Here is a 15,798-nt window from a genome sequence, read left to right on the forward strand (position 1 = left end):
CGTTTATTCTTTCATTCATCCATCCATATACCTATTGATCCATTTCTTTGACAGTTGTTGGTTGAATACATACAATATGCTAGGTACTGTGCTAGGGGTTAAGGAAATAAAATGAGTCTGCTATGGCGCTTTCAACATGCGCTTTGTTTCCTCAAGAGGCTCATCATCTCCTAATGAAAACAGATATAAAATATATAATGGGGGATATAATAAATACGTGAGTAATAACACCGGCCACTTAACTGAGTACTAACTTTCTGACTGTGATAGGTGCTTTATGTATATTATCTTATTTAACCCTCATAAGAACACTGTGAGGTGGATGCAGAGGAGGAATCCAAACTCAGAGGAACAAACAGTTTGCCCTCAATCAAAGCTGCGTCATGGTGGAGTGTCCGACTCTAAACCATGCGCCCGTGACCAACGTGCAGCAGTCTGGGGGGTACAGAAGTAAGAGCAAGCGGGTGCTGTTTGAGCGCGGCCTTGAGGACGGCAGTTCCACGGGCAGAGGGGAGAGCAGGGGAGCCCACGCAGAAGGAACAGCGCAGGCAAAGCCGCGGGGCCGGAGGAAACGCTGAGCTCGGGAATCCCCCTTCGCCGCTGCGGCGGGGTGGCCTTGAAGATAAGGCTGCTGCTGTTTGCGGTCGGAAACTGAACCGTATCCTATAGGCCGTGGGAAGCTAGAAATGCGTTTTAAGCTCAGGATTGACATGATCAACTGTGTTTTTGCGAAAGATAACTTTAGTGACAGTGTGGAAGAAGGATCTGGAGACGGGACAAAGCGAGACACTACTCAGTCTAGAGAGCGGTGGCGCTTCTCTGCTATGGGAGGACAGGCAAGTGTGAGGAGCCCCCGGGGGCTGCGGGTTTGCACTGAGTGGCGAAGACTCACTGAAGGGGGGTTTCTAGAGGGAGAACTGGCAGGGCTTTGCCACCCGTTGGATATGAAAGTGAGAAAGACAGAAGGGCGAATGATGAGGTCTGCCTTCTAAAGTCAGGCCACTGGGGACATGGTCGTGCCACGAATGTCAGTAGGAACTACAGGGGAATACTAATGATATCGTTATAATAATTTGGTTAGTAATTAACAGGGAAGGAGCGAAGGGGAGACGGGGTCAGAGAGGCGGCCCATCTGTACAGCTCTGCCAGGAAGCCGCAGTTAGCCCTCTCCGAGCGCCCCCCGCGGGTCGCTGGGGCCAGGGACTGACGATAGGCGCCTGCCCAGGAAAGTCTGTGACATGGGAAGGTGCTTACCTGGCAGTCACACCGGGAGCGAGGCTGTGGCCAGCATCGGGGCGGACACTGCAGGGGTGTGAAGTCTGAGACACTCGACTCCGGAACAAAGGGAGTCGTCGCTGTGCTTTTGTGCTCTTCGAGCTCTTGCCCTCCAGGGACTCCTGGTGCAGGGGCCGAGCTCCCTGCATTTGCCCACATGGCTCCTGTGGGACCCACACAATGGACTAATGGACTTCAGCTAGCCTGATGCTACATTGGACCCAGCTCCACCATGGAACAAAATCTCTGGACACTGGCCCTGCCTTTGGCTCTGTTGGAGCCCCAGCTATGTGTTTTCCAAGGCTGGATTAAGGGACATGGGACTTTGCAACCCAAGAAATATAATTCCATGCCAATAAAAACCACTCTTTCTCCTGTGCAAACCTTAGAAAATTCCCTTTTAAAAGATGTAAGAACCCCACTCCCACTAGTGACGGGGAATTGCAACCCAGCCAATCCTCTAGCAACAGTAAAGTAGGGTGAGGAATGGAGGAAGCGATGGCTACAACTTTGGACATGTTGAGGGTGGTAGGCAGAATAATGGCCACCCAGACATATTCATGTCTTAATCCCTGGAACCTATAAAAAACTATGTAACCCTGCATGACAAAAGGGGCTTTGCAGATGTGATTAATTTAAGGGCTTTAAAATGGTGAAATTATCCTGAGTTTTCAATGTGCACCCATCGGTAATCACATGGATCCTTAAAAATAAACTTTCTTATCTGTGATCAAAAGGAGATGTGACTATGGAAGAATGGTCGGAGAGATGCAATGTTGCTGGCTTGAAGATGAAGGAAAGGGGACATGAGCCAAGGAATGTGGGCGACCCCTAGAAGGTAGAAAAGGCAAGAAAGTGGATCCCCTCCCCCAGAGTCTCCATAAAGGAACACAGCCCTGCTGACCCTTGATCTTAGCCTTTTGAGGTCTTGTCGGATTTCCATAAAACAATAAATGCGCATTGGTTTTAGCATCTAAGCTTGTGGGAATTTGTTACAGCAGCAATAGGAAGCTAATAAATTGAGCCTGGGCTTCCCAAGTGAGAACTGCAGTAGGAAGGTGCAGGTGTGACCATACCAGCCTGGAGCTCCAGGTATGTGGATTGGTGGTTATCAGTTATAACGAAAGATGGAAGCCGCAGGTGTGGGTGAGAGTCTCCTGCAAACCTGGAGGGAAGAGTGAAGAGCAGAAAAGCGAGGGACCCAGGAGGCCGCGGCGTGTTAGTGGTAGACGGAGGGAAAAGGTGAGAAAAGGTGTGGGGAACCACAAAGGGAGTGGCGCTGCGCATGCACGCGCGGCCTGCTACAGTGCTCCCTGACCCCCCTCCCCCCCGCCTCCCTCCCCGTGCCCCCTCCCCCTGATGGAGCCCGTCCCCAGGACTGCTCTGAGGGGTAGGGCAGGAAGGATGAAAGCCTGCGGGCCTCAAGCTTGAGAGAGCCCCTGGGAGCCACAGGCGGGACCTGGGACAGGGGAGCTAGGCCCTTATCTCAGGTGTGAAGCGTGCGGGGGCACCGAAAGCAAAACAAAACAAGAACCCTCATTATTTAAGATACCTATGATAAAAAAATATCAGAAGATCTCTCCCACCCTAACCCTGGCCTTGGCCAGCAGACCCCCTCCTTTCCCTGGGCTCTTCCCACCTGCCCGGGTTATCAACATAGAAGGAAAAGTGACCTGAAATGTAACTCCTGCTTTTTAAATCAGGGCCCCTTGCCAATGAATATTTTAATTCATCTTTCAATTTTCACATATCTAATTCGATAAAAGGGAGGGCCAGTATGTATGCAAAAATAAGAAAAACATATTTAAAGTTATTCTATGTCTGTGGTTAGGAGCATAGCCCCTGGATCCAGAGTGCCTGGGTTCAAATCCCAGCTTAATCTGCTAACCACCTGTGTGATCTTGAGAAGGTTACTGAACCTCTCCATGCCTCAGTTTCCTCAACTGTACAGTGGAATAATAGTCCTTGTCTTGTGAAGATGACTTAATCCATGCCAAGCCCTTTGAATGGCGCCTGGCTCGTGGTCTGCGATGTGTCAGCTGTGGTCGTTTGCCTTAGGTCATACATTCTGTTGACTGGGAGGTACTTCGGGGGTTGAGGAAGCCGACCCTCATGTTCTCATCCTTGAATTCGTGGTGCCCACTTTCAGTTTTCACCTTTAAGCTCCATTCTCCCCCTCACCCATTTGCTGTCACATCCACCCATCTTCCAGTACCCTGGGCTGCTGCTCTGGCACCATCTTTGTAGAAGCAGCATCGAACCTGCCCCCAGCTGTGATAACCTCTTGATTAGAAGAATCCAAGTCAGATTTGAAACTATTGAAAAATGTAAATGAAAATAGGCAGCTTTCTTTTTTTTGGGGGATGGGAGGTGTCAGGAGCACAGCATCTGGGAAGACTCATGCCACGACACGCTGTGATTTTCCTGATATCTCCATGGCAAGCATTCTGCAGGCTTGAGGAGGAGTCTCACTGGAGATGAGCTGTCCAGCACTTGGACCCCAAGGCTAAGTTCCTGGGTTAGAGCCGAGGTCTTGGCATTGCTGGCTCTCCCAAGAACCTGTGATCAGGGAGCTCTGGGTTGCAGGTACATGGGGCTGTTGGAGAGCCTGGGAGGTGCTGGGCCAGGCTAAGGCCTTCTGGGGTCTACCTGATGGGCTCCACTAGTCTTAGCTTGTCTGTGATGGGATGTGGAACTCCAACGAAACCTGCCTTCTTCCCCTCCCTTTCTCTCCCCCCACTTTCTCCTCCCTTTCAGAGTGGGATGTAGAGACAGGGAAGTGCGTAAGGACGTTTAAGCACAAAGACCCCATCTTGGCCACCAGGGTCAACGACACCTACATCGTGAGCAGCTGTGAGCGAGGGATAGTGAAAGTGTGGCACATTGTCATGGCTCAGCTGGTAAAGGTGAGGGTGTGGGCTGTGGAGGGAATGGGGCACTGGAGGTGATGGATTGGGGGAGGCTAATGATATCCCCAGCGTAGCTCTTTAGATCGTCCTGGAGCAATTGAGTTATAATCACCAGAAGGGTGGTCCTGAAGAGCTGAAGGGGAAGCCCCCCCAAAAGTGGGCCATTGCATGTTGGTGGAGGTCCAGGGCTCATGTGACCCACATTGTCATGGGGGTGGTAGTGGACGGCTGCATTCTGACTTGACATTATAAATGGGCTCAGGATATTTTTACAGCAGTAGGGATAAAGTACATTTTCTTTTTCTGGAATATTCTACCCTGATTCTGGCATGGGTAAGGGAATGAACAAAGTCACAGTGGGTTTTCTCCTTACTCTGAGAACATTGGCTGAACTGAAAGTGATTGAATGTTCAAATACACAAAATGTTCTTGCTGGATTTGAACCCCTGGCCCTAGTGGGTGGTGGTGAGATTATTTATGCCAGGAGCACAGGATCACAGTGAGAAGGTGCTGGTCTGTCTGGTAGATTTTTTTTTTTTTTTTTTTTTTTTTACCACCAATCTTGTTGTTACTGTGGTCTAACCAGCGTCTGCAGGTACAAGGATGCCCCAGGTGCCTGCTGGTTCTTGGAAGAAGCTGGGGATGGGACACCTGGCCCTTCTCCTTCTGGTGGCAGGGGACGGTGGTCCTGGCCTTCTCTGGTACACCAGGGCGATGGGCCTGCCTCAGCCATGGGCCCGCCAACAGCGAGTCTTCTCCCTGATCATATCCCCCCTTCACTGGGGAGGGAACCCTGGAGAGAGGGAGCATGGACTCTACCAGCCTTCGGTTGGCTAAATACCAAGTGAGTGGTAGTCATGGATTGGTGGAGACTGGCTTTGGAATTTATCTAAAGAGGCTTCCAGCTTTGGCCCTTGGAGGAGCCACAATCTGTGTTGAGGATGGGCTGAAAACAGGGGCAACTTTCCTTGCAGACTCTCAACGGCCACGAGGGAGCGGTGAAGTGCCTGTACCTTGACGAGTGGCACCTCCTCTCGGGAAGTAGCGATGGCCTGGTCATGGCCTGGAGCATGGTGGGGAAGTATGAGCGATGCCTCATGGCCTACAAGCATCCCAAGTACGTGCCAGGAAACCCTGTGTGATGAGCGTAGTGCTCTCTCCTTTTCCTATCATAGCCTAGAGCTTGATTTTTGGTAGGTCAGTCCCTTCTGCTGTCTGCCAACCTTTTAACCCCTGTGCTTTTCACCCATTTCCTTTCCCCCTCCTTTACCTGTTACCCATTTCCCCCTACCACCCTCTGTTTGGCTAGTCCCTCTCCTGCCCTCACTTGTTCCTCTTAAGAAATAATAACACTAGAAGCTGGTTTTGAGAAATGTTTGAAATGTTATACTTATGACACACATGATATACTTATATCTGTTACCTACTAAATGTATGAATATTGGCAGAGCTGTCCCAAATAATGCCAATTCCATTAAATTTAAAATTTTTGGAATTGGCTTTTATCCCAGGAAACTTGTGTTCACAAAAGCTTAAAATGACCCAAGTGACAAAGGTTTAAAAATAATTGAGGATTTTCTCTGTCTGACTTATTTAGCTTATATGTGCTAAATCTAAAGAGCAATATAGCCCTGCCAAGTGTGGCTCAGCGGTTGAGCACCAACCTAGGATCCAGGAGATCAGGGTTCGATTCCTGGTCAGGGTGCATGCCCGAGTTGCATGCAGGAGGCAGCCGATCAATGACAATTCTCTCATCATTGATGTTTCTATCTCTCTCTCTCTCCCTCTCCGTTCCCCTTTCTGAAATCAATAAAAATATCTTTAAAAGAATAAATAGCGATATAAATGAACAAACAAAACACAGACAGACTCATAGAAACGGATGGTTGCCCAATGGGAGGGGGTAGAGGGCTGGGTGAAAAAGGTGAAGGGAGTGAACAGCACAACTGGTAGTTACAGAACAGCCCAGGGATGTTTAGTCCAGCACAGGGAATGTAGTCAATAATACTGTAATAACTATGTGTGGGGCCACATGGGTATTAGACTTATTGGGGGACTCACTTTTTAAATTATATAAATGTCTAACCACTATGCTGTATACCTGAAACTAATCTAACATTGAATGCCAACTGTAATTGAAAAACATAACTGAGGGCTTAAAGGAGGGGCTTCCTTAAAGTCCATGGGCTAGATTCTGTTCCAAGGACAGCAAATAGATGTCATTTCACAATTCCAATTCCACTTTAGTGGTGGTGGCTGCTAGAAGCCATTTGAGAAATAGCCTGAGGTCATATCTGGGCTTATTTGGAAAGGGTATTGTGGTCAGTTAATGGGTTTGCCATGGCCATAAGTTTTTACCAGCTGCTCTATGCCGCTCCTGTACTATGTGAATAATTATTCTTCCTCTGAGTGCAATATAAACAATTCCAGGGAATGAGATGCTATCCCAATTGATTAAAAGAGTAAATGGGTCCTCCAGGGGGATCTATCAGGGGATAGCTATTTAGTAAAATACGTCCCTACACTCCCTTATACCCTCAAAAGAACCTCTTGAGCAGGCACACTGGCTTTGTGGGAGGTGGAAGGGGACTTGGATATATATGTGTATGTGCTCTGTCCGTGGTGCATGACTGCATTATTGAGAGTGGGTGCTTGGAAGGGCCCATGTTCAATGACTTATCCAGACCTTAGATGACTGTCAGCAACTCTCTTAGCATGCCATCTGGATTATCAAACCTGGACCCCAAGGAGGGAGTCAAACCTTATGCCATCCGAAAATAGTAACTATATGTTTTTAAAACCTTCCAAGCACAATTCAGTAGGATTTAGCTTAAGTATTGGAAAATAATTGGTTCCCAGCAAACCCAACAGTCTGGTCGCTATTACACCAATCCATGAGCCTCCCACTCTACCTTGGCTATGAGAGCTTCTTAGACTATTCTCACTCCCATTGAATGACAGCCCCAACATACAATTTGCATCAGCTCTTGATACCTTTCATAGTTACAGTGAATCCATAGACATCTGGAGGACATGGTCAATGCTCTTGTTTATAGGGCCCCTCCTCCTGCTCATCTGTTGCAGTGCTGACAGTCACTCAATAAATATTTCCAATTGATTTTTAATGAAGACTAATTTGACAGATTGCCCTTCTGGAGAGTTATTATAATGATTGGACTGATACCCATCTTTTGAATATGTCAGAGTTGAAAAAACAGATATAGTTGCTGTCTCTCCCTTTGATCTAACATTTTTTCATCCAAAATTAAGATTATGCATATAGTGTGGCAGGCAATGGATATGAGAAATAAAATTAAAGGGTACAATGTAGAGCAGACAGCAATGGTGATCCCTAGAAAAGTTTTGTACTGTGTAGTATCTTAAAAAAAAATAAACCCTTTACTCTTTAATGTCTTTCCCATAGCTAGTATTGTAATAATATCATTTTTTAACTTTTAAATTAAGATGTAATTTATATAACATAAAAGTCATAGTGTACAATTCAGTGGCTTTTAGTATACTCATCATGTTGTAGAACCATTACCACTATATAATTAGAGGACATTTCTATCAGTCAATAGTAATGGCCTCTGTTTCATTTCTGATTTTAGTGATTTCAGTTTTCTCTCTTATTTTCTTGGTAAGTCTAAGTAAATAATTGTCAATTTTCTAGCTAAAAGTTTGTTCATCTTTTCAAGGAACCAATTTTTGGTCTCATTGATTTTTCTCTATTGTTTTTCAATTCTCTAATTCATTAATTTCTGCTCCAAGCTTTATTTTACCTCCTTCTCCTTGGTTTGAGTTTAGTTTGAACTTCTTTTCTAGTTCTGTGAAGGGGAAAGTTAGGTTGGAGAAACATAGGCATCTACTGCTGTAAATTTCCCTAGGAGCAAATTTCCCATATTTCCATCTGTTATTCATTTCTCAGTTAATTTATTGTGGCTGGAGAACTTTGTATGATTTCAGTCTTTCAAAATTTATTGAGACATGTTATGTGGCCTAACATAAGGCCTATCCTGAAGAATGTGCTCTTGAGATGAATGTGTGCCCTGTTGGTATTTGGTGGGTTGTTTTGTGTATGTCTGTTAGGTCTAGTTGGTTGCTAATGTTTTTCAGGTCTTCTTCCTTGCTTATCTTCTGTCTAGTTAGTCAAGCCATTATTTAAAAGGTGGTATTGAAGTCTTCATCTGTGATTGTTGTCTATTTCTCCCTTTAGTTATATGAGTTTTGCCTCATGTATTTTGAGGTACTGTTGTTAGGTAAATATGCATTTATAATTGTTATACTTCTTGATGAACTCACCCTTTTATCATTATATAATGTACTTTTATGTCTCTATTAACCATTGTATTTTGTGTGATATTAGTATGGCCACTCCAGCTCTTGTTTGGTATGGATTATCTTTTTCCATCCTTTTACTTTGAACCTTTTTGTGTTTTTGATTCTAAAGTGAGTCTTTGTAGACAGTATATAGTTGAATCACGTTGTTTTTAATCTTTTATCCCAATCTCTGCCTTTTATTTGAAGAGCTTAATCCATTTACATTTAATGTAAAAATAACATTTTACTATTTGTTTTCTATAGTTTTATCTATTTTTTTTTTTGTTCTTCAACTTTTCTATTATGGCCTTCTTTTTTTTTTTTTTTAAAATATATCTTTATTGATTTCAGAGAGAGAAAAGGAGAGTGAGAGAGAGACATAGAAACATCAATGATGAGAGAGTCATTGATCAGCTGCCTCCTGCACATCTCCCTGCTGGGGATCGAACCTACAAACCCGGGCATGTGCCCTGACCGGGAATCAAACCCCGATTGCCTGGATCCTAGGTCGATGCTCAACAGCTGAGCCAGGCCTGGCCGGGCCTTCTTTGTTCTTAAAAGGATGTTTTCTAGCATATTATTTTAATTCCCTTGTCTTTTTTTGTTTTGTTTTTTACTATCTATCTTGAGTTATTTTCTTAGCAGTTGACCTGGGGATTACAATTAACATCTTAATTTATAATAACCTAATTCACATTAATAGTAACCTAATTTCAATAGTATACAAAAATTTTGTTCCTCTCCTCTCTTTTATACTCTTATTATTAGAATTAAGTCTTTATATCCTGTGTATACGTCAACATAGACTTGTAATTATTGCTTTAAGCAGCTGATTTTTAAATGAGATAGAAAAAAGAGTTATAAACAAAAGATACATTTATATTGTCTTTTATATTTACCTTTACTGATGCCCTTTGTTTTTTATTTGGGAATGTCTTAATTTATCGATTTTTGAGGATGGTTTTGATGGATATAGAATTTTTGGTTTACAGTTATTTGTTTTTCTTTTAGTACTTTGAATATGTTATTTCTGTTGACTTCTGGCCTCTGTAGTTTCTGATGAGAAATAAGTTAACGTTATTGAGGATCCTTTTCATGTGATAAGCTGCTTGTCTCTTGCTGCTTTCAAAGCTCTGTCTGTCTTTGTCTTTTTACAGTTGATTATGATATGTCTAGGTGTGGATCTCTTTGAATTTATTTTAATTAAAGTTTGCTAAACTTCATGGATGTGTAGATTATTTTTTCACCATATTTGGAAAGTTTGGGGCCATTATTTGTTCAAATATCTTTTCTACCCCTTTTCTCTCTTTCTGGGGCTCCTATTTTGCATATGTTGATGTTTGATGATGTTACAAAGGTTTCTAAGGCTCTGTTTTTTTTTTTTTTTTTTTCTGTTCTTTAGACTGGATAACCTCTACTGACCTCTCTTCAAGTACTTTGCTTTTTCTGCCTGCTCAGATCTACTGTTGAGTCCCTCTAGTGAATTTTCATTTCAGTTATTGTTGTCCTCAACTCCAAAATTTCAATTTGGATCCTTTTTAAATTTCTAACTCTTTATCGATATTCTCTATTTGGTGAGACACTGGTCTAATAATTTTCTATATTTTGTACATGGTTTCCATTAGCTATTTGAACATATTTAAAATAGATAATTTAAAGTCTTTGTTTAGTAAGTGAAACCATTGGGCTTCCTTGGGGACAATTTCTACTGATAACTTTTTTTACTACATATGGGCTATAGTTTCTATTATTTTTATATTCATATAATTTTGTTGAAAACTGGACAACACAAATATTTTATTTTTTATTATTAAGTTTTCTTGTGATAACATTGGTTAATAACATTATATAAGTTTCAGGCATACAAATTTATAATACAACATCTATGTACTCAGTTATGCTCTCACTACCTGAAGTCTAGCATCCTCTGTCATCTTGTATTTGACCCCCTTTGTCCTCTTTGTAGTCCCCCCACCTCTGCTCCCCTCAAGTAACCTCCATTCTCCTGTCTGTGTCTATGAGTTTGTTTTGTTTGTTCATTTGTTGCCTTTTGTTTTATATCTTACATATGAGTGAAGTCATATGATTCTTGTCCTTTTCTGCTTGGCTTATTTCACTTAGCATAATACTCTCAAGACCCATTTATGTTGTTGCAAATGGCAATATTTCATCTTTCTTAAGGCTGAGTAGAATTTCATTGTATATATGTATGTACCACATCTTCATCCAATCACCCAACAACTGAGTTGTTTCCATGTCTTGACTATTGTAAATAATGCTGCAGTGAACATAGGGGATACATAAATCTTTATGAATAAATGTTTTCAAATTTTGGGGGTAGATACCCAGAAGAGGCATCGCTGGGTCACATGGTAGCTCTATTCTTAATTTTTTGAGAAACCTCCGTACTGTTTTCCATAGTGGCTACACCAATTTACATTCCACCAGCAGTGTATGAGGGTTACCTTTTCTCCACATATCCTCTCTAATACTCGTTATTCATTTCTTGTCTTACTGATAATAGCCGTTCTAATGGGTGTGAAGTGATAGCTCATTGTGGTTTCAATTTTGATTTTCATTATAGCAAGTAATGTTGAGCATTTTCCCATGTATCCACTGGCCATCTATATGTATTCTTTGGAAAACTGTCTATTGAGGTTCTCTGCCCATTTTTTAAAAAACTGAATTGTTTGTTTTTTCTTGCTGAGTTGTATGAATTATTTATAAATTTTGGACATTAGCTCCTTATTGGAGATGTCATTTACAAATATCTTCTCCCATTTGGTTGGTTGCCCTTTTATTTTGTTGATTGTTTCTTTAGCCGTGAAGAAGCTTCTAAGTTTGATGTACTTCCATTGATTTATTTTTGCTCTTACTTCTCTTGCCTTTGGGGTAAAGTTTACAGAGACCTCCCTGAGACCCGGGTCCATAAGTTTAGTGCCTATGTTTTCTTCTATTTTCCTTATTGTTTCAGGCCTTATATTCAAGTCTGCAATCCATTTTGAGTTAATTTTTGTGTATGGTGTTAGATTGCAGTCTAATTTCATTCCTTTGCATGTGGCTTTCCAGTTTCCCAGCATCATTTATTGAAGAGGCTTCCCTTTCTCCATTGTATGTTTTGGCTTTTTTGTTGAAAATTAGTTACCCATATATGTGTGGGTTTATCTCTGAATTCTCAATTGTGTTTCATTGGTCTGTGTGTCTGCTTTTTTGCCAATACCATACTGTTTTGATTACTGTAGCTCTGTAGTATAGTTTGAAGGCAGAGAGTGTGATACCTCTGGCTTTGTTTCCCACCCCCTCAGTATTGCTTTGGCAATTTGGGGACTTTTGTGGTTCCATACAAATTTGAGGATTTTGTTTTTGTTCTATTTCTGTGAGAAATGCTGTTGGGATTTTGATAGGGATTGCATGAAATCTATATATTGCTTTAAGTAATATGGCTATTTAACAGTGTTAATTCTTCTAATCCATGAACATGGAATATCTTTCTACTTCTTTATGTCTTTTTCAGTTTCTTTCAACGTCTTGTAGTTTTCAGTGTACAGGTCCTTCACCTCTTTTGTTAAGTTTATTCCTAGGTAATTTATTCTTTTTGTTGGGATTATAAATGGGATTGTTTTCTTCATTTCTCTTGCTGATATTTTATTGTTATAAGAATGCAACAGATTTTTGTGTATTGATTTTGTATCCTGAAACTTTACTGTTTTGTTTATTTTTTCTAATAGTTGTTTAGGTCAAGTCCTTAGGGTTTTCTATATATAGAATCATGTCTCTGCACACAGTGCAACAGTTTTACTTCTTTGTTCCCAGTTTGTATTCCTTTGATCTCTTTTTCTTGCCTGATTGCTCTGGCAGGGACTTACAGGACTATGTTGAATAACAGTGGTGAGAGTGGGCATCCTTGTCTTGTTCTTGACCTTAGAGGAAAAGCTTTCAGTTTTTCACCACTGAGTATACTAGCTGAGGGCTTGTCATATATGGCCTTTATTATGTTGAGGTACTTTCCTTCTATACCTGTTTTATTGAGTGTTTTAATCATAAATGGATGTTATAGCTTGTCAAATGTTCTTTTTTGCTTCTATTGCTATGGTCCTATGATTTTTATCTTTTATTTTGTTAATGTGGTGTATCACCTTGTTTGCTTTATGTAAACTGTCTTTGCATTCCCACTTGATCATGATGTATTATTCTATTAATGTATTGTTATATTCAATTTGGTAGTATTTTGTTTAAGATTTTTCATCTATGTTAATTAGAGATATTGGTCTGTAATTTCCTTTTTTTGCGTTGTCCTTGCCTGGTTTGGGTATCAGGGTAATGTTGGCCTTGTAAAATGAGTTAGGAAGGGTTCCCTCATCTTCCAATTTGAAGGTTTTAATATGAAAACTCTGGAAATCAAATCTTTCCCATCCCTAGAGTTTGTTTTTGTTGTTGTTTGTTGTCATTTTGTTCATTAGTGTGTCCGTATTCTTTGTCTTGTTTGGCGACTGAAGTCTCTGTTTTATTGTCTTGGTGATATAGTAGTGACCGGAAAGAGACATGAACACCTGGAAAGAAAATATCTCCAATTCTTTGCCAAGGTGCTCTGGGTGCCTACTGATGGAAGCCTTCGACTCCCAGCCAGGCAGTTGAAAATTCTACCTTAGCTCTTACTTCCTGCTTGCATAGAACATCACCGTCAGCCAAGAGTGAGAGCTTAGGCCTTCTTCAGTTCTTTCCCAAGTATGAGCACAGCCCCAGGAATAATGTATGAGCTTTTTAAAGTCCCCTGGACATTTTATTCCCCAGATTTTTTCTCCAAAGCTTTTTGGTTAGTCAGTCATTTGCCTCAACAGATATGTATTGCCTTAGGCAGCAGTGATGAAAACACTGGCTTATAGATGTTTTCAATAAATTCCCCCAGGCAGCAGCTTTAGCACTGGTGAAATAAAGACAAGTTTTTTGAGTCACTTTCCAGGAAACCACCAGACAGGTCAAATAATTCATTGTGAATAAGGTCTGTTCTGTTTCCTCCAGTACCAGGAATGTGGACTGTTATTTTCAATGGCTACCACTGGACTGGGAAGTTTGGAATGGGACTAGCGTCCATACTGAGACTAAACCATTTTTCTTGTCTAAGTGCTCCCTGACTTGCTGCAAGCCTCTGATTATTTTCCAGATTTCCTAAATATTTATTCTGACCACCACCCCCTGACATTTGTTTCATAGCTTTAATGGAAGGATAGACTTTTGGAGTTTTTGCCTTCTCCGTTTTCATTGGCATCACTTTTTGTAGTGTCTTTTGATAGAGAAGGAACAAAGGAGACAAATGACTTATTTCTAGGACAGAGATAAAACCTGAAAGGAGACTGGTCTATGGTAGGGTCATAACCACCACAATTATGTTGGGTGCCAAGCTGTTTTTGAAATACTTTGACTTAATCCTGACAGCAGTTCTATGAGGCAGAAATCACTATCCCCTCTTCATAGAGGAGAAAACTGAAGACTGAGCGGCTAAGTTACTTTTTCAAGGTTAAACAGCCAGTAGGTTGTAGAATTAGGTTTTGATCCCAGGTTTTCTGGTCCCAAAGCCTGTGCTGTAATGGTATTGGCTGAGCTACCAAGTGTCACAGGAACCTATGAGAAGTGCAGGCCCAGCTCAGCAGGATCAGAAAAGATATAGAAAGAGGCAAACACTTCTCCCACAGATATCTTTCCTAGTGCTGGATTCCCTGACAAGTGGACTGAGATGCACTTAGGGCACCAATAAAGTCATTGTATTTCCATCTTGGAAAAAACCTAGAACTGTTTTAGACTTTCTTATACTTAACCTATTATACTCTATATCTATATCTATCTATCTCTATCTATCTATCTATCTATCTATCTATCTATCTATCTATCATCTATCATCTATCTATCTCTATCATCTATCATCTATCTATCTATCATCATCTTCATCTTCATCATCATCATCATCATCATCATCATCTATCTATTATCTATTATCACATAAAGAGGGATTCAAGCCACATTGGCGTCTTTACTATTCTTTGAATATGCTAAACATGCTCCTTTCAAGTTCTTTGTTAATTCTAATTTGCTAGTGGTTGGGGCCTTGAAAAGTCTTAATCTGGCCCTTGGACCTGACCGAGGCTCATGCCAAATGATATGAGATGGATGTCATTTTTTAACACACTGTAGCAATGATCACACTCTAAAACATGAGTTGACACCCTCTTTTTCAACAAATATTTATTGAGGGTCTACTATGGGCTAGGCCCTAATTTAGGGCATGCAAAGATGAATAAGACATAGGGTATACCCAAAAGAGCCCATCATACACCTAAAGTTTGTATGTGTGTGTGGGGGGGGGGAGGGGAGATTGGGATAAGAGATGGTTTTATGAGCTAGGCCATGGATGGACTTAGATGGGTACAGATGGCAGGGATGGGTGGACTTGCTTTGCATATAAAATCAGACAAATTGGTGGCATTAAATTCAACTTTTCAATATCATTGACAGGACTGGGTTAGTTACATCTTTCAGAATTGGATACTCCACATATCTGGGATCCCACTTGGACCAGCTGCTGTGGGGTGGATTCTGTTGGAGGCATCTGTCTAAGTCTTCTCCTGCTCCTTTCTCTTTTCTTACTGGCCGTCACAAAAGGGAACTGATAAATCTCATACCTGGGTACAGTTTTCCTTCAGGATGTTTAATTGGAAGAATGAAAACCAGCAATTTAAGACTCAAAAGAAATGCTCAAATACCAGTTTTTTTTCTTCCTATAAAGATGATAATTTTTGCTTTGCTCTTTCTTTATCTAATAGTACTATTGGAAAAGAAATCAAAACATTAAATAATTCAGTCCGGCCAGGTGGCTTAGTTGCTTGGAATGTCTTCCTGTGCACCAAAAGGTGGCAGGTTTGATTCCTGGTCAGGGCACATACCTAGGTTGTGGGTCCGATCCCAGTCAGGCGTGTACAGGAGGCAACCCATCGATGTTTCTCTCTCACATCACGTTTCTCTCTCTCTCTCTTGACCAATGGAAACATATCCATTTAATCCTCGAGTGAGGATTAAAAGAAAAAAAAAAACATTAAATAATTCTTAGCAAGACCTTTGTAGATGTCAATAGCTAGGAATCAAATTATAAGAGAAAATCTGATCATCTATAAAACAGACCCCACAAAAATTTGTGCCATAAGCCTCTGTATTTGGCCACCTTGTGGCACTGTGAAAAATAATCGCAGAACAGGAGGCGAGAGTACAGCCATGTGTGAGGGTTAACGGTTTACATCAAGAATTA

General features: G+C 41.5%; 1 protein-coding gene across 3 annotated transcripts in view; it reads left to right on the forward strand.

Annotated features, from left to right (window-relative positions):
- Positions 1-15,798, forward strand: part of FBXW10B (F-box and WD repeat domain containing 10B) — a 39,059-nt gene that overhangs the window by 16,800 nt on the left and 6,461 nt on the right. For all 3 annotated transcript variants that reach the window (XM_087826505.1, XM_087826506.1, XM_087826507.1), the window contains exons 9-10: positions 4,033-4,181; positions 5,159-5,301. In XM_087826505.1, the coding sequence (XP_087682631.1) occupies positions 4,033-4,181; positions 5,159-5,301 (292 nt within the window). The remainder of the gene's footprint in view (positions 1-4,032; positions 4,182-5,158; positions 5,302-15,798) is intronic.

Source organism: Miniopterus natalensis, chromosome 17, assembly GCF_054644295.1.
Source record: "Miniopterus natalensis isolate mMinNat1 chromosome 17, mMinNat1.hap1, whole genome shotgun sequence".
Taxonomy (NCBI): domain Eukaryota; kingdom Metazoa; phylum Chordata; class Mammalia; order Chiroptera; family Miniopteridae; genus Miniopterus; species Miniopterus natalensis.